This window comes from Lampetra fluviatilis, chromosome 21 (assembly GCF_964198595.1).
Source record: "Lampetra fluviatilis chromosome 21, kcLamFluv1.1, whole genome shotgun sequence".
Classification (NCBI taxonomy): domain Eukaryota; kingdom Metazoa; phylum Chordata; class Hyperoartia; order Petromyzontiformes; family Petromyzontidae; genus Lampetra; species Lampetra fluviatilis.
In genome coordinates this window covers 2,536,499-2,554,667 of record NC_136295.1, presented here as the reverse complement: position 1 = coordinate 2,554,667, position 18,169 = coordinate 2,536,499, and the positions used below count along the sequence as shown (strand labels likewise).

The window sequence follows — 18,169 nt, the reverse complement described above, 5'->3', positions numbered from 1 at the left end:
CGCGCTCTTACAAGCATCATTGCCATTCAACGGCGGTCGTCGCTCTTGTTGACGGGCGGCCCTCTTCCCGCCCGCATTTGTTTCCGCGCGGCGTGCGTGGAGAGCAAAGCGTTCCGCCGCAACGCACACCGCCCCCCCCCACCTCAGCCCCCCCCAACGCCTCCGACTTCAGCGAACCCACCTTGAGGTCGTACTTGCGATGCACGATGAGGCGCTGGCTGAAGACGTTGCGCGTCACCACCATGTAGGTCTCCACGCCGTCCACCGTGAGCCGGTACATGCCCAGAAACTGTGGGAGCAGCGTGTTCCCGTGGCACTCCACGATGAACTGGAAGGGGCGACACACGGGAGCACAACATGAGAGCGTCACACGGGCGCAGGACACAGGAGTGTCACAAAGCAGCGTCATACAGAAGCACAGCACGGGACCACAACACGGGGGCATGGCACACGGGGGCATGACACGGGAGCATCACTGGGGAGCATAGCATGAGAGTGTCACAGGGGAGCATCACACGGGGTGTAAACTTTAAAACGAGATGCTTCGCCGCTGGAATGGTTAGCACACTCGGCTTGCAATCCACAAGTCGCAGGCAGTTGAAACAACGGCGCTAGTTTCTTAAACCCACGCCGCCTCTGTCCACCCAACGGTGGGTTGACCACTATGTAGTCGATCGGCAGGTCACATACGTGTGTGTTGGTGGGGTAAAGTGTGCGTGCTCCCACATCCTTCATAAGGTCTGGCCAGCGTGAAAGAGTATGCCAAAGTAGCTTCTAGAGGGGGCTCTAGAACTTCCTAAAGTGGAGGCCCTTCCACTAACAGTGGCGTGAGTGAGTTATTGCAGGGCTGCGCCTTTACCCTCGCTGTGACGAAAGCTCACCAATCGACATGCGCTAAGAGTATTTGCCTGCCATACATTGCCAGGTGATAAGCTACTTGGTTGAGCTATCATTTGTGGCCAGACCGCTTGGCCTTACCTGCTAAAAAAATCTTTTTTCTTAATTTTGGTGGTCACATGGGCAACCGTGAAAAAAACAGGTGCAACAGGCTGCTGCAGCACTACATCGCCAGCAGAGGGCGGCGAAAACAAAACACCCACTGTTGTACTGTACTGTGCTCCCAACGTCTATGTTCCCCACATTCGACAACCCACATTCATCTGCACGGTGAAGTGTAGACGAATAACCGGCATTATACCCACGTGGCGTGCGAAGAAGCCAACCAGCCGTGGATTGACAAATGGGTTGCGCATAAATGCATAGGGTCCTGCGTACAGCAGATATTGTGAAACGTACACACGATGAACTCAATGTATATTTTTTACGCAGGAAGGAAATGTGAAATCTACTGTTGTTCATTTGCATTGATATTTAAAATGTTCATTGTTGAATAAAATGTTCTACACCAATGACTTTTAACATTCAATTGAATGTAAGTCTCACCATCACTATGGCCACAGTCATATATGGAACATTCACTGTTATTTTTGTTGGCCAGGCAACGCGACCACTTGGCTCTACGAAACATTTCCCCACAATGGGAATAGTTCATCAGAGAAGCAACTCGGTAACAATGCGTAATTGTTTTCAGGTTAAATAAAACACAAAGGCCTAACCCCAGCTACAAGTGCCAAGGGAGCCTCTGCATCCACACAAAATTAAAACAATTGGTGGGGTCTTGTTGGGAATGTGTTTTTCCGTAGTAACACGCATCGCCTTTCAAACTGATAACACTCACAAAACAAACCCCTTTAGCAGACAAACCCGACCCGGTTGCCGAACGAATACATTATATGATCGCGCTCATTCCACACAAAATCTTTGCCACAAATGAACCACAATACCTAGCTGATCTCGTCAAGGAGCATAAAACATCACGCAAACTCCAGTCATCATCGCAGCAGTGGCTTCTGGCTAGCCATCGAGCAAAGACGGTGGTCACCGCATCGCACGGTACGAAAAAAGTGAACCCGAGATTGATTGCCAGCCATGGATAAACATAAAGTGGCGAGTGCCAACTGAATCACTCCTCCTGCTCACCTCCACGACCAACACGGTGTGGTGAGCCTTCACCCAGCGGTGGATTAACAAAGCACGACAATTATTATCAGGTTTATTAATGCACTGAACAAGAAGGTCTGGCATGCCACGTTCATTTGAAAGGATGCCAAGGGGCGCTCATTCAAAACAAGTGTTTATGGTTCCCAGTGTTCAGATTACTCCGGGGCGACTTCGTTAGATCAACAGCGACGCCACAGGGGACTTTCAAAGGACGCTGTATGGGCGTAACGACGTCGGCGGCGGCTGTGCGTGCGCAACTGTGGAAGTGAACGAAGTGCTTGAGACGTGGGTCCGTTGCGGACAATTTGTCAAGCAATACATTTCCTTTTGTCTCAAGAGACGCGAGTGCGTGTGACCGGAGCGGTGGTGTTAGCGGTGAGCGCGCTGCACTATGATCCCGGCGACTCAAGTTCGATCCCCGGGTTCAAGGCCAACACCAGTGACGAATATCTGATCCGAGTCCTGGGCCTCCACGAGGTCGACTCAGCCTCGAATGAGTACCTGGTGCGGTGTGTAAACATCGCCACTCAGGAGACAAAAGGTGGCCGGGCGTGACGCTGGCCACCCAACCCTCTCGTGTGCCATTCCGGCCTCTATAGATGCTCGCGAACAGCACTTGCCCCAACAGTCTGTTGAGGCTACACAGTGGGATCATTGTCTTTTGTGAACAGATTGAGCGAGCGGAAAACCGGGTGCAGTGCTAACGGCTGTAACATGGCACGTTCTGCCAAACCCCCAAACCTGCGGGCTTTGACAGGGCCAGAGATGGCAGCAAGTCAAGTGAATCTAATCTGTGTGGCACTGCGAGTGTAATCTCCGTGAAGGTGAGGGTTTGCTCCGAGTTTCTTCCCATGTACTAAGCACTCAGGAATGGAATTGGTCAAGGCCACCCAATGCCGTACCCTCCGGAGACAGGGTCGTAAGACAGCGTAAGGCTTTCCTGGATAAACGACAGGCATTATTACGATTCAATCCGTATTCATGCCACGGTGTTGGATTATAATAGCACTCTTATGATCAAAGCTTTTGTGTTCTTCCGTGAAATATTGTGCGAGTTATTAACTGCATTATTATTCACTACATCGCGCGCTTTCAAATGCGCTTCTGCGGCTGTCTGGAACGCTCTGCCTTCCAGTATTAGGGAGCCACTGTAGAGCTATGCACTTTTAAATCTCGATTGAAAACTCATTTCTTTAGAACTGCTTTTTGCGTTTAGTGTTGTTGTCCTTCCCCCGCACCTCCGATTAGCACAATTGGCTACGTACGGTGCAAAAAAAGTTCAACATACATACGTACTTCTGAGATGTATTAACGTGACTTTTTATTGACACTAGGGGGCAGCAATTCCCCCACCCGTCTACACCATTCACAGTGAGAGCTGTGTTCAAACAGATACGCTTCATTCTCAGACCTGTAAATTATCCAAATTATGCACAACACCAAACTTAATGACACGTTTTTTGTGACTGGGCTAAGACCACGAACGAACTCAACTTTTAAAAATGTATGTGAGCACAAAATTATTTTACACGGAGCTTTAACAAACACGTTTACACTCATGGAATATGTGTTGCGTGTTCACACGCTTAAAAGTGAACATGAAATCTTACCATTAACATCAACCGGTACCTTGGAGGGAAGGGTCAGTGGACAGCAGAAATGGGGAATTGCAAACCCAATGAATGGGCTGCAAAGTGGCCAGGAGATGGCCGTCGAGTAAGTCGATTGAATCCATCTGTGCGGAGATTTGAGTGTTTTTTTTCCCCATGAATGCGTGGGTTTTTTCGGTCCGGCCTTGGGATGTTTGGCCAATTCCATTGCAGAGCGTTTAGCTTTGGGAAGGGAACCGCAGTGTCTGTACGATAATCGTAAAACAGAGCAAGTGCAGAATATAAACTCACCTCTTTAAACTGGCCTTCACCACTCTAGTTGTGGCCGTTTACCTTGCAGGTTCTGTTTATTTCCTGCTTTCCATACACGGTGGCGCATTGGGGTCTACGGATTAAATGCTCCTTACAAATGTAAATCATTATTATTATTATTACACAGTGAAACCAGCAATGCTAATTCAAGTGTGGGCTTCCGGGTTGGGTCACAGGTCGTGCATTACTTCTCTCAAGTTTTCGCCACGCGCTACGGCGGGCATCGTCGAGAGAAGGATCGTCAACCGTATCTCATGAAAAAAATTAAAATCGGTATCCATATTTCACGTTCTGCCGCATTCCACCTAAATCAAGTGTCACTGCACACGTGGCACCACAACAATGACATTCCTATTTAATGCGGCGCGCGCGCACGGTATCAACGTTGCCCACGTGTGACACTCTGGCAAGCGTTTCCGCGTTAGCGGTATGAAACGGCCGACGGAACGGACGCACGGGGCCCTGCATCGCAATGAGCTCTGGGGGCACCTCTGGGTGTGCTCCACAATAAAAGCCCAAATCCCCGGGCTCCCAGCCTGTGCCGAGGCGTCCCCGTCCTCTTTGCAGGCATTGAACAGCACGACGGCTTGTTGAATGCATTTCAAAATAAAAGTCCCAGATGTAATGCAAAACCACTTTGTTGAACACCACAACGATAATACAACATTACCATACCTGTGAACCCCATATCAGTGCCTACCTTATTACAGACCAATTCAGACCTTATTGGTCACCAGGTGCCCTTGTAATTATTAACATTTATCCTAACAAGTCCCATCACAAGGGAGAAACACAAACATTTATTAAAAATGAGTTTTGCCCGTATTGAAATGGCTGCATGCTGTATGGACCTGAAAACAATTTCCTTGTATAAGAATATGGGTAAACCGTATGGGTTGACAGGTAAGCATTAATGTTTAATAACCTGTATTGGTCATGATGATGATGTTAACGACCTCTGCTGGTATACAGGTCATGGGTTCGATCCAGACCCTGACAATGCCTGCTGTATATTTGGAGTTGGCATGTTATCCCGGCAACTGCGTGGATTTTACTCCGGTTCTTCCAGTTTTTCCCTCCACATTTAGAATCAACACGCATTTAGAGTATTTGGCTGCTATAAAATGTCCACATGATGATAAGCCACTTCGGTGCGCTATCATTTGTGATCGCCAGGTCGCTTCTGAAAGAGCGCTACACAGCTCAGTGAGACTTAACCGGTAAAATAAAAAATAGTTTTAGTTTATAGTTTAACCTAGAGCCTTTGTAAATCCACTGCTGGATAAAGGCCCCCCCCCCCCACCGCCCTGGTGTGTCTGTCATCGGGGTTTGGTTGAACGTATTTGACCACAGTGGTTGGTGAGAAAAGAGGGCCGGTTCAAAACGTCACTCGCCATTGATGTTAGCCGTGGCCAGGAATCGAACCCAGGTCTGGCTAGGTTGACGGTGCGCTCACCAGTGCGCCACCGCTCCACCCCGGATTGGCGTTAGGCCGTGTGAAGTCTCCGTAGTCGATATCAGTGCCGTCTCATTACTATGTACAAGCGCCGTGGCTGGGCTATGCGGGGCCCGATCGCTGTCTTATCTGGATGCCGCGGCTCTAGCTACTCACTCAAACCAGGCCAGGCAATCACAGGAATCGCAGGGTACCCACGCCAGCAAACAACTAATCTATAAAGATTTTGTATTTTACCAGGCAAGGCCCACTGAACTAAATAGCTCGTTTTCAGAAGGGGCTTGGCCACAAACGAAGTGGCTTATCGCGTGGACATTTATAGCGGCCAAATACTCTAAACGCGTGGTGTTGATTTGTAACGGGGAGGGAAAAACCGAGGGACCTGAAAAAAAATCCACACAACCACGGAGAGAGAGACACGCAAACTCCAAATATACAGGCGTTAGGGTCGGGATCGAACCTATGACCTCCTGCATACCAGGCGAGGTCGTTAACATCTCGCCACCGCAAAACTAGTAAATGTAAGCTCAACACCGAAAAATAACAAATACAGTAAATACAAATATAAATTATTTCGCGCATGTTGTACGTCTCGACAGACATCAAATTGTGTTCTTATTAAACCTCTAAGACTTGCCGTCATTATTCCCACTGCAGAGGCTTTTGCCACCGACAAGGATGGAACAAAGTGGTCACGACTCGTCCCAACGAACCGGCGGGTGGCCCAAGAAAATATCTTCAGCAACGCGTTTGCCCCTAGCTCCACCTGAGAAATGTTTTACAAATGGGTCTTTCATCGTCGAAGGCGACCAGTGATGCTGCGCGCATGTTGAAGACACACACTTATGTGAACGCGCGCTGAAGCTAAGGTGACCGCAAAGACGCTTGCATGGAACACTGACGCACAGGTCGGACGGTTTTAAACAAAGCATCGTGGAAATTAACAGATCTCAAAAAAAACCACGGGTTTCGGGTGGGGGCCACACCATGCCGTCTCGTGCCAAACCAAACATGACTCCTAACGGGGTAATGTCATCTGCTTTTAATTATTGACAAAATTGTTTTTTGTTGCTTTTGATTCAATCAATGTTTGTTAAAAATGTATGTCTGAATTTAAGTAGGAGCCTGAAATCACATGCTGTAATTGAACCTAATAAAGCCATTCCCTCTGGATAACATTTAAACAGAACTATTTACAAGCACTCTATCCTCCATAATATTTACACATTCCAGCCGCTAAATAATGAAGTGAGCTACATGCTTTAAAAGCGTAAATAAAGAGCATTTATCAGACGCTGGCTGAACCAGAATTCTCCAACATGTGCATCTAGTTACAATTTTGAACCCCACTTTGCAAAACATCTATTCATGTTTATATATGTGTGTGTACATCTGTGTGTGTATATCTGCGTGTGTATATCTGTGTGTGTCTATATCTGTGTGTGTATATCTGTGTGTATATCTGAGTGTGTATATGTGTCTATATTGTATATGTAGTGGGGAGCAGTAGTGTAGTGGTTAACTCGCTGTGCTACAAACCTGGCTGTGACACGAGTTATATTCCTGCTCACGACCAACACCAATGACGATTGTTTTGGGCCTCCTCCCCTAGGTCGACTCAGCCTCAAATGAGTACCTGGTGCGGTGTGCAGTAAACATTGCCACTGCGGAGACAAACGCGGTGGGAATGGTGTTGGCCACCCACCCCCTTCTGTACCGCGCTGGCCTGCATAGGTCCTACTCGCTAACAGCACTTGCCACAACAGTCCGTGAAGGCTATATAAGGGGGGGATCTTTGTCTTTGTAAATATAGATGTAGCTTTTATTTGTGCATCTCAGTCACAGAACGCAGGGATAAAACGAACACAAAAGCTATCCTGTGGCAATTACTCTAACCTCGCGCGTGCAGGGAGATCGAGCAAACAAAAAAGAGGTGGGGAGGATCGAGGCTTTATTATCGTTTTCTCCTAAACGATGTGTTGTGCATGAGGCCCACGAGCGATCCATCCACCGTGCAAGACAAAGCTACGCGTTCCGTGTCTACTGGAGCAGGACACGGGGGTCACACAGAGCGCTGTGCCACCGCGCTTGACCCACAACTAAAAGGTCACGGGTTTAAATCCTTGCAGGAGGGAAGGGGGTGTCAATGCCCGGTGATAATTAAAACGGAGTGCCGCTTTGTTTAATAATGTGCGTGGAACTGGTTGCCGTCGTAGAAATATGGAATTGCATTCAATCGGACTAAAGGCACAGCCGACGTTGGCAAATGTCACCGTGTGAATAAATGAACTCAATGAGAAATGTGAAAGAAGTTCAACGTACATACGTATAGTACATAGGAAACCTGAAAACAAATAGTTGTAGGCGTTTAATTAAGTCATACGCGTGAATGCACGGTGAGACTGCTTCTGACTGATCGTGTTTGATTAGCAAAGAGCAGTATTGCCACACACAGCTGGACCAATCCGGCATGCCACGAGGACGGATGTCACACACACACACAGCAGAGGAAATACCACCACTCCTTCTGACACAACTATAACAAGAATCCCCACAACGTGCGACTCGTACATGCATATTGTCCTTACTCCCCCCCCCCACACCTCCGATTAGCATGGTTGGCTACGTACGGTGCGAAATAAGTTCAACGTACGTACATGGCCCGTTCTTCGAGGCATCCGACACAGAAAGTGGGCATCTTGTTCACTCAATGGACCCCATTGGGAGCTCTTTTAAAAATATAAATATATACCCGATTTTTACTACCTGAATCCAACTTGTTTTGTACAGCAAGGTGAAGTAAGCAACGTCATATTATGTGTGTGGATGTCGAGGTTATTAAGCCATTTAATAGGCTCTGTGGAAAGTTTTGGGGAATCAGAATTCTGATTCTGAGATTACCTGTGAATCAGCGGTGTGGGTAGTGTTGGATCATGTACGTATGTTTGCCGAACTTCTTTCACATCGTACATAACCAACCGTGCTAACTGGAGGTGCGGGGGAAGGACAACAAACTGAACAGAAAAAGCAGTTCTGAAGAAATTATTTTGTCAATTTAGATTATTTCAAAGTGCATAGCTTCCTAATATCAGAAGGAGGAGCGCGTTCCAGATGGCCGAAGATGCGCATCTGAGAGCGTGCGACGCATTGACCGTCTTCGATGGCTAGCCAAAAGCCGCTGCTGCGAGGCTGATTATATGATCCAAGGTCTGTGAATCTCGTTATATTCAATTCGAATCCGTGTTATAAAGTGTTCCCTGATACATTCATCACATTATATCCAATTGGCGTTATGAAAACACGCGTTGCAAGAGCACATTGTATGCTTTTTTTGTAATTGGAGGAAACTCATGCAGAACAGGGCGGAGAACATAAAAAGCGCTCGAGTCGGGAATCTCACCCATGTGCTTCTCGCTGTGAAGCATGCGTGTTACCGCCGCTGCGCCTACACGAGGCTGCACCACGTGAGAGACCAGCTGATTCGCAGCAGCGAGACGGACTGCATTGCATCGCTCGACGGCAACAACAGGAGGAAGCCTTCATCCAACAGTGGCTGACAATGCCGATGATGATTAACATCGCCATACATGGGCTGCCGTTACGGGCCTCATCTTACCGAGCCAAAAGTCAAGTTATTTCGGCAATAAATAACAACCATGTTAGAGGCACAAACCAATTATGTGAATGAAAAACCTAAGGTCATCAGTTTTTTTAAACATATTAAAACTATACTGGAACATTAACAGATTAAACACATAAGTCAGCAAGAATTTAAGTGCCAAACAATTTTCCGGAGAAACTGTACAAGCACCAGGAAAGTAGAATCTCTTAAGATGACATTTCAACGAGATTACAGTGGGATACAAAGACACACGGGGTAGCACGGTGGCGAGATGTTAACTACCTCGCCTGGTTAACAGGCGGGTCATGGGTTCGATCCCGACCCCTGATGCCTGCTGTGTATTTGGAGTTTGCGTGTCTTTCCCCGTGGTGGCGTGGATTGTCTCCGGGTCCTCCGGTTTTTCCCTCCACATTTAGAATCAACATCATGCATTTAGAGTACTGCTGCTGTAAATCTCCACGTGATAAGCCACTTCGTTGAGCTGTCATTTGTGGCCAGGTCTCTTCTGAAAAAGAGATGCATTGCTCAGTGGGCCTTACCTGGTAAAATAACAATAAATTTTGATTTAAAATAACAATAGTTTAGTTTTAGTTTACACAGTCAGATAATTATTTTTAAGTCAGTAGGCTTACAATGCTGCTGACAGGACCATATGCAATCCCTTAATTGAAGAAAAAAAATCAATTTCTCACCGCATCAACAGATAGTTACACATTTCGCGTTCGGAAAATGTGAACGCTTGACCAAGTTAACCCACGTGCGTGTGCGTGCGTGCGTGCGCGCGCGTGTGTGTGCGCGTGTGTGTGCGTGCGTGCATGTGTGCTTCGACTCCAGTTAAACCTCGCCAGGGGAGACCTTCAGGCGTTCAACAAACGGCTGCGTTGCAACAAAGGGCACCAAAGGGCAGCGGGGCTCTTCCGTGGCGTTCCGCCGCAATAAATCCGACGGCCAAGAGCAGTGGTTCCCAACCCGCGGGCACGCAGCCCCCTGGAGGAGGTACGTGTCAATGTCCCAGGGGGTTACGGGAGGTGACTTATAAATGTATGAAATTACATCACACATGAGAGTCACTGGTGAATAATCGCGTACGAATCTGCCATTGGAAAATAACGATACAATTTATATCAATATGGTAACCTAAAACGATATAAAATACCTTTCTAAACTCATTGGTTGTAAACAATGCCGGCTTACAAGAGTAACCAGCTCGCGAGAAAATATTTCGTGATGCATGCAGTGTCCGTTGAATTTTTTATTATTATTCGCTTGCAGTCACTTGCTAGTTAGGAAACCTCACGAAATGGACAATTGGTTAAAATATCGATGTTCATTAATTCCTACATTTATTTCTCAGATAATCACATTGGGTCAGGAAAGGGGGGGGGGTACTCGGTTAAAACAAAATTCAACAAGGGGGTTAACACAGGAGCCAAAATGGTTGAGAACCACTGGCCAAGAAGATGGGGGGGGGGGGGGCAGAGAGTCCAGAGAGTCCAGATAGTACAGAGAGTCCAGATAGTACAGAGAGTACGTGTGCTGCAGGGGTAATGAACTTGGCATAATGCTCCCCATTGTTGGGCGCTGGAGAGACCCAGAGCATGCCCCCCCCCCGTTAAAAATCACCGTGCCGCAGTGACCTTTCCCCACTGCGGCCCCCTGCGGGATGCTGCGGCAGGAATGTTAAGCATTTCGTTTCTACCACTCTCCCCCCAATGGGGGGGGGGGTAGGGGGGGGAAAGAGCGGCGATGGAGGCTGGCGGTAACAAACGGGGCAAGGGGTTTTCGCGCCTCTGGCCGCCCGGCGCGGTCGTCGCCGTCGTCCCCCTGCGTCGTGTGCCATCATCTTCACTTTGTCGTTGTGCACAACAACGGTGATGTGAAGAGACATTCCCCCCCCCCACACTCCGATGGACCGTGTCGATTCATCCCAGCCAGGCACACATCTTCGCGTGCACTAATGGTGGAAATGGGTTCGTATTATTAATACGGCGGGGACGGGGGGGCTGGAGGGACAAAGTATACAGCGATTATGGGTTTTTAATAGACTCCTGCTAAGCCAGCTCTTCCCTCTGTTGACTCAGCTTGCATTCAGTAACCCTGCAGTGTAACGCGGCGGGTCCGGTGCAGCCATCACGAGACTGTGTGCAAGTCTATTTTCCCAGTATGGGTGCGCTTCACTCTTTTAAAAGTGTACTCTAGGAGGTGAGATGGCCCCGGTGGCTCAAAGGTCAGAGAGCTGAGCTGGCACCGCTGAGAACTTCGGCTGGAGTTCAGGTGCAGCCGCCCGTGATGGGCACCACGGTGGCTAGGAGATGTTAACTACCTTGCCTGGTATACAGGAGGTCGTGGGTTCGATCCCCACCCTGACGCCTGCTGTATATTTGGAGTTTGCGGTGTCTCACTCCCCGTGGTCGTGTGGATTTTTATCCGGGTCCTCCGGTTTCCCCCCTCTACATTTATAAACATGCGATTAACATCATTTGGCTGCTATAAAATTTCCACGTGATAAGCCACTTTGTTGAGCAATCATTTGTGGCTAGGTCACCTCTGAAAAGGCGCTGTATAGCCGAGTGAGCTTATCTGGTAAAATAAAAAAAAATATTAATCCAGGTTCTCAAGTGTAGTGAGTTGACGGTCTTGGCCCCGTCACGAATGGAGAGGGCAAAAACAAACTTCATATCAAATTTGTTTTTGCGCTAAAAAACTCCAAGTGAACTTCCGTGCAATGAACAACAACCCTGGAGCAGCAGCAGCAGGGTGGGTGGGTAGGAAAGGGTTGCCCCAGGCACGCGCCTGTTGTAATCAACCAACGCGGAGGCGGCGAAGGTTGGCGGATCGCGCAAACGTTTCGAAACACCCTTCCCCGTCAGCGTCGAGGAGACGCCACTCCCTGGCTCGCCAGGGGAAGGCGGTGCAGCACCAACGTGGACTCCACCTGTTCCGTCTCTAGGCGAAAGAGTGCTGCCTCCTCGGACACGTGGGTCGTTCTACCGTTGCTCCGGTCCTCTATATATCAACACCTTGATATACCGAGGGCCGCAGAGCTTCGGTAAATTTTGGCGCTAGATTATCATCGAGTGGCTGCCTTCCCATTCGTCGCACCACCGCTGAGCCAATCGCTCTCTCTCTTTGCATGACCGAGCGAACACTGTACCCGTTTACAAGCTGAATCTCAGAAGCAGTTCTGTGGTATCTGCTTCAGCGTCTCCGTTCTCTAACACGGGGGAGGGGCGCTGCACTGCTCTTCCAGTTCCGAATGGATTCCTCATCTGTGGACATGACGCTGAGAGAACACAATCGCGACACAACTAGAAGGACCAACTATAATCAAGAGAGTGAGACGTTCATCTAAAAAGCAGGCCTTGCGAACCGTAGTTCTCTTGGCCTGACGTCTTTCAGAGGACAACGGCGTTCGACAAAGAACACTTTATTTGTAGGTGGAGTGAAGCCTGGTTGGAGAAGTGGGTAACCATGCCAATTCAACGAATGGGTGCCAACCTCAAGGCAGTCTCTTTCTCTGTACAACCACACGCATGGCTGTGCTTCCGCTCACACCAATGGCTCTAGCAAAACGGTCGTCGCAGCGGCTGAGCTACGGTGTTGTTGTTGATGAAACTTGCGCTCGTGAACCTGGCCCAACGTTTCTGGGCGGTAAATTCCCAGTGGGGGCATTCGAGCGAAAAAAAAACAAGAGGTGACGAGCGCCCGTTTTATTGTTTTAAAACGCGAGTCGTAAAATCCGCTGAAGAGAAGGAAAAAAACCGCTTGTAAAGGGAACGGAAAAGGATTTGTCACAGACTTTGTTTGCGCTCTGCAGGCAGACGTGCCTTCTTCATCGTATGTTTTTTATTGACCTGTCTGATTGCTACGCGAGAGCACTGATTTACCGTCTGTCTACATGGGCTGTGTCAAAAAGAACCTTGTCATGTAAAAGAGACGAATATTGTCTGATCGTTATATTTCGTCACTTATATTCTCCACAACGACGCGAACGATTACTACGCGGTTGGTGTTACGCTGTTTTGTTTCGAGGTAGCAGCCATTTCTTCAAGAGAAGGTACTTGTTATGAGAGAATAAGAATATTTTTACCCTTTCAGGCAATAACACAGGAGGTGTTAAGATTTTCAAACACCAAATAGAAACCTCTTGCAAGGAATCAAGTGTGCATTAACAACACGGGAACAAGCAAGCCAACATGCTCTGATGACATATTCATTGATTGGCCTACACCAGAGACAGCCTTCTTTAGGGCCTAGTATTACCAGTGTCAGACCAGAGAACGCCAAAAGGCAAACGGTAAAAATATTGACAAAAAAGGTCCAATTTTGTAGGGTCCTTGTTGTAATGTTCTGACACCGTGCCCCTACTGGGCATCTGTGAAAAAGAGCTTCATAGCTCATCGGATTCCTCCACTATAAATACACATTCTGATATGGCAGTTCACTAGCATTGATAATATAGTTTTTTTAGGTTAGATCGTGTGAATATAAATGTGTTGTTCAACCCGCCACCACCCGACACAGCCAACTAGTGAAGGTTTGTCACGTAAAACAGAACGTGCCAATTCGTTACTAGTACAGCACACCGGGGTGTGTTGGAGAGGAAATCCACAACAATTACAATCTACGCCCACGTGTTAAACTCAGAAGCACTGGTTCAAGAAAACCTCGCTGCTGATGAAGACACTGGTCCAGAGTTGCGTGTGTTGAAGCAATGCTGCTAAAATGATGCACTCCCAAGAAGGCCATGGCGTTTGATGGGAAGTGAAAATAATTACTTTCTTTTTTCACGCAGAGGGACAGGGAACAGACATAAGCAGACGATACATATCGTCCGCTTATTTAGACTGGTGGGGATCACTCCTCAGAGTTCAAAGGATTGTGGATACAGGGTGCATGATAATCCGATTCTCCTGCTGACTCGTGAGAATGATCCAATAATACCCCCCCCCCCCCCCCGGTCACTGAAGGTTTACTGGAAATGCAACAGCGCTGGTCATAAACAATCCTGCTAAATCTCAGGCGATGTTTCAAATCGAAAAAAAAAAGTTAATTCTGGATGAGCACAAGCAAGCCTGCCAACACGTAATGAACACAGTGGCCTGTCGACTGAGCACTAAGTCGTAAAGGCAGTGGTGGAGAAACCAGAGTAACGACCATCCAATGCCTTTAAATGTTTATATATTATATACCTGGCAAGCTAATTCAGGAATCAAATTAGCCGTTGCATTTGAAAATTTTAAAATAACATTCCCGCAAAAAGGAGAGAAAAAATAATTCACCACGTCCCGGTGTGCCCACGCGTCCCTTGGGTACGGAGTGGCAGAGGATTTAACTCCCGTCAAACATGTGTTTGCTAGTCACGTGATTAAGCGCAAATGTCAGCTCGTTACCTCGAGCAGATGGCGGGGTAATGCAAGGGGTCTCCAATCAGCTTGTCAGGAGAAAGGCTAAAAATAAATACGCTAAATTCTAGACCGGTGGGGGGGGGGGGCAAGGGGGGGGGGGACAGGCCCCCTTCCTTCCAAGATTCTGCGCAAGACTCTCTGGGGCCACCGCAGTGAAACCGCCGCATTCTGTCGAGAAGCCGACGCAAGCACATTTCGCAGCCCGGGCCTTGGCCGAGTTGAATCCCGGAAGCCTGGGTTGTGTTTTGACTGTTGACTGGACAGCTTCATGTTTCGCTCGCCCTTCCTCCGCCCCCCGAGTCGCATGCTCTCTTGGCCACCTTCGACGTGGGACGTGTCCCCGGAATGAAAACTTGGAACTTTAAACTGAAAACTCTTGAGAACTGTTTTGTTTTTAGTTTGCCCCCCCCCCCCACAAATCAGATTAGTAAATTTGGCTATGTGCAGTGCGAAATAAGTTCAACATACATACATACAAGTGAGTGTGTAGTCGCGAGTAGTGTGTAGTAGTGAGTGTAGTGAATATGTAGAGTGTGTAATAATGAGTGTGTACTGAGTGTGTAGTAGATTGAAAACTCATTTCTTTCAAACTGCTTTTTGTGTTTAGTTTGCTGTCCGTTGCTCACACCTCCGATTACTAGAGTTGGCTACGTACGGTGCGAAAGAAGTTCAACATACACACGTGCGGAGTGATTGGGTCTGAACAGCAGCCAAGCATCTTCTCCCTGGTGGTGGTCACGCCTGGCTCCGTGGCCTCCTCCTCCTCCTCCATCATCATCATGTCCGACTGCCTGCGCAGAAACCAGCTGGCCCCTGCCTTTACCGCACGCTTGGTTCTTGCACGCGCCAAGTCGCCGGCCAATCGCAAACTTTCTCAACGATCTTCGCGATGCACGAGTGAACATGCCCGCACGTCGCAAGCCCTCGAGCTTTTTGAGAAGAGACAAAAAAAGAGATTGGCACTTGTCGAGTCGTAGACGTGCACCCCGTTGCGTTTACGGTTCACCGCGGGTTACCGTTTCCCGAGCGGCATTCGCCGAAGCGGAAAAAAGAAACTCCACAACCTTGCCGACGGGAACTGCGAGATGTCAAAACTTCGCTCGGGGTTGCTTTGCTTAAAGCAACGATAGATTCAAACGTTGATGAGCAGCGTCCGTCGGGAAATGATGTTCAACGTTAACTCCTTTCAGCTATGAAAGAAATCCACCTCATTATTAATTTCATGAAATAAATTGCTGAAACACAAAACTTTTTGTTCAAGCGTAGAGATTGTACCGTTTCATTATCCGCGCGGCTCATAATGAGATAATTGCCAGCAACAGCTCAAAGCATTCTGCAAAAAAATTGGTGTCATGACACATTGGGCTTTGTGGGGCAACTGAATTACTTCTTCTAAAATGAATGTTGAATTGGATCATTGCAATCATTAGCCGCGCGCATCCCACCGTGGCATTGACGCTAGACGCCAACGGTTCGAGGGGATTGTCACGTGGCAGGGTCACGAGCGATGGCGACGGCACGAGCAACCACAGCGGCCGATAGAACGCAAAAACAAAGCTGCGTCGTACAGGCCGCGTACATTTACGGGTGCCGCCATGCACCTTAGAGAGCTTGGCAGAAAGGACAGACACGTGCTCGAATCCCGAGGAGCCGTTAGCTGGACCACATTAGTCTCTTGGCGATGTGTGCCCACCAGATGGTCAAGGTCATGCAATAATGGGGATTTTTGGCTTCGAAGACAAAGAAGGGAGGAGGAGGTGCGTGGGTAGGGATGCCGATGCCGTTGTAGAAGTTGTAGAAGCCCTGAGCCTGCACTGGCGAGGTTTTTGCATTCAAGTCCAAACTTCCACCTGTGATAAAACCAATTTCTCTCGGGCAATGAATGACCAAAAATCCCAAGTTTTTTTAAAGATTACTTTAATTTTTTATTACTTATTAGTTTGGAAGATCCCAGCTCTGAAATCTGGGGCGCAGCGGTGGCGAGATGTTATCTCCCTCGCCTGGTATGCAGGAGGTCATGGGTTCGATCCCGACTGACACCTGCTGTATATTTGGAGTTTGCGTGTCTCTCTCTCCCCGTGGTCGCGTGAATTTTTCTCCAGATCCTCCAGTTTTTCCCTCCACATTTAGAGTCAACATGATGCGTGCAGAGTATTTGGCTAGTTTACACTTCCACAAGAGAAACCACTTCGTTGAGCTATCATTTCTGAGCTCAGTGGCCCTTACCTGGAAAATTTAAATATCGTTTAGTTTAAATAAATATATGATGAAGTGCACATAACTGGCATGTGGCAAACATCCTTCACCAGATACAAAAAGGCCCATCTGATGTTGGGCACACGGTCTTTGCGGTCCCTGCGAGGATAATAGCGGTGTGGATAACAATAGTTCTCCCGTAACACTTGTTAAGATCTGAAAAAACACAGCCATCAAATCGGGTGTTCTGGATCCGTGTCCAAGCAATGTAGCCCGAAGAATCCTCCCACACATGCTTGAAAAATGAACTATGGGATGAACTCTAGGGGCAGGTAGTAAGCATATGCATAATTCTCTCTCGATGCATATTAACGTAACATTTTCTCCTCCGTGAGAATGACAGTGACGTGAGCGATCCAAAGAGCAGGGCAGGATGTGGGTGCTGTCCGCGAAAGGCAACGTACGGCCATTCAATAAAAAACCCACGCAGGCCTGTAGCAACAAGCTGTACGGCCAAACGCATTCCTCAACATCCACGCTTAGCAAAACATAGATGGTGTGCCCTAGAGACAAGCGCTGCTTCACGCGAGAGTGATTTACGTGCGCAGCTCAGAAGGTCTGCGCCCGTACATGTTTGGTGCAGTTGCGGGAGTTTTACAGCGCACGACGTACAACAATAATATGAGTATTTCAACTTGCAACGAAAACAGCAGTGACTCAGAAGTGCGAGAACCACAGACGCTTCCCCCCCACACCTCCGATCGTTGTCCCCCCCCCCACACCTCTGATTAGTATGCTTGACTACTTACGGAGCGTAAGAAGTTCAACATACATGCACACGGTAGTGTGTAGTAATGAGTGTGTATTGTGGGGAGCGATAGTGACGCAGTTAGCGCAACCCGAGTTCGATTCCCGCTCGCAATCAACACCAGTGACGATTATCTGAACTGGTCCTGGGCCTCCCCTAGGTCGACTCAGCCGCAAATGAGTACCTAGTGCGGTGTGTAAACATCGCCACAGGGGTAACAAAGGTGGCCGGGCACGGTGCTGGCAACCCACCCCCTCGGTTGCCGTGCCGGCCTTCATAGGTGCTCGCAAACAGCACTTGTCCCAACAGTCTGTTCAGGATATACGGAGGATCTATGTCCTTTTGTGCAGTAGTGAGTGTGTAGTAGTGTGTAGTAGATTGCAAACTAATTTCTATAGGACTGCTTTTTGTGATTAGTTTATTGTCCTTCCCCCCGCATCTCTGATTACCATGGTTGTCTACAGACACAGCGGAAGAAGTTCAACGCACATACGTGCATGCGCCGGCGGCGTCTGAAGACGTTCACAACGTCGCTCCCACGGCCCCCAAACCTCGACATCAGCATGGAACGCAAGAGTCAGGCACTGGGACGATGGGTGGCACCCAGTCCCAATTAAGGTGACCGTGTAAAAGTAGTTGCAGGAACATGAATCCTGTCCATGCGCCCCAACGTCAATTAACCCCTTACCATTGCGT

At 48.3% G+C, this 18,169-nt stretch overlaps 1 protein-coding gene across 4 annotated transcripts in view; it reads right to left on the bottom strand.

Moving 5' to 3' along the window:
• Positions 1-18,169, bottom strand: part of LOC144938132 (phosphatidylinositol 5-phosphate 4-kinase type-2 alpha-like) — a 203,688-nt gene that overhangs the window by 46,490 nt on the left and 139,029 nt on the right. For all 4 annotated transcript variants that reach the window (XM_078865847.1, XM_078865848.1, XM_078865849.1 and 1 more), the window contains one exon: positions 182-328. In XM_078865847.1, coding sequence (XP_078721973.1) covers positions 182-328 — 147 coding nt within the window. The remainder of the gene's footprint in view (positions 1-181; positions 329-18,169) is intronic.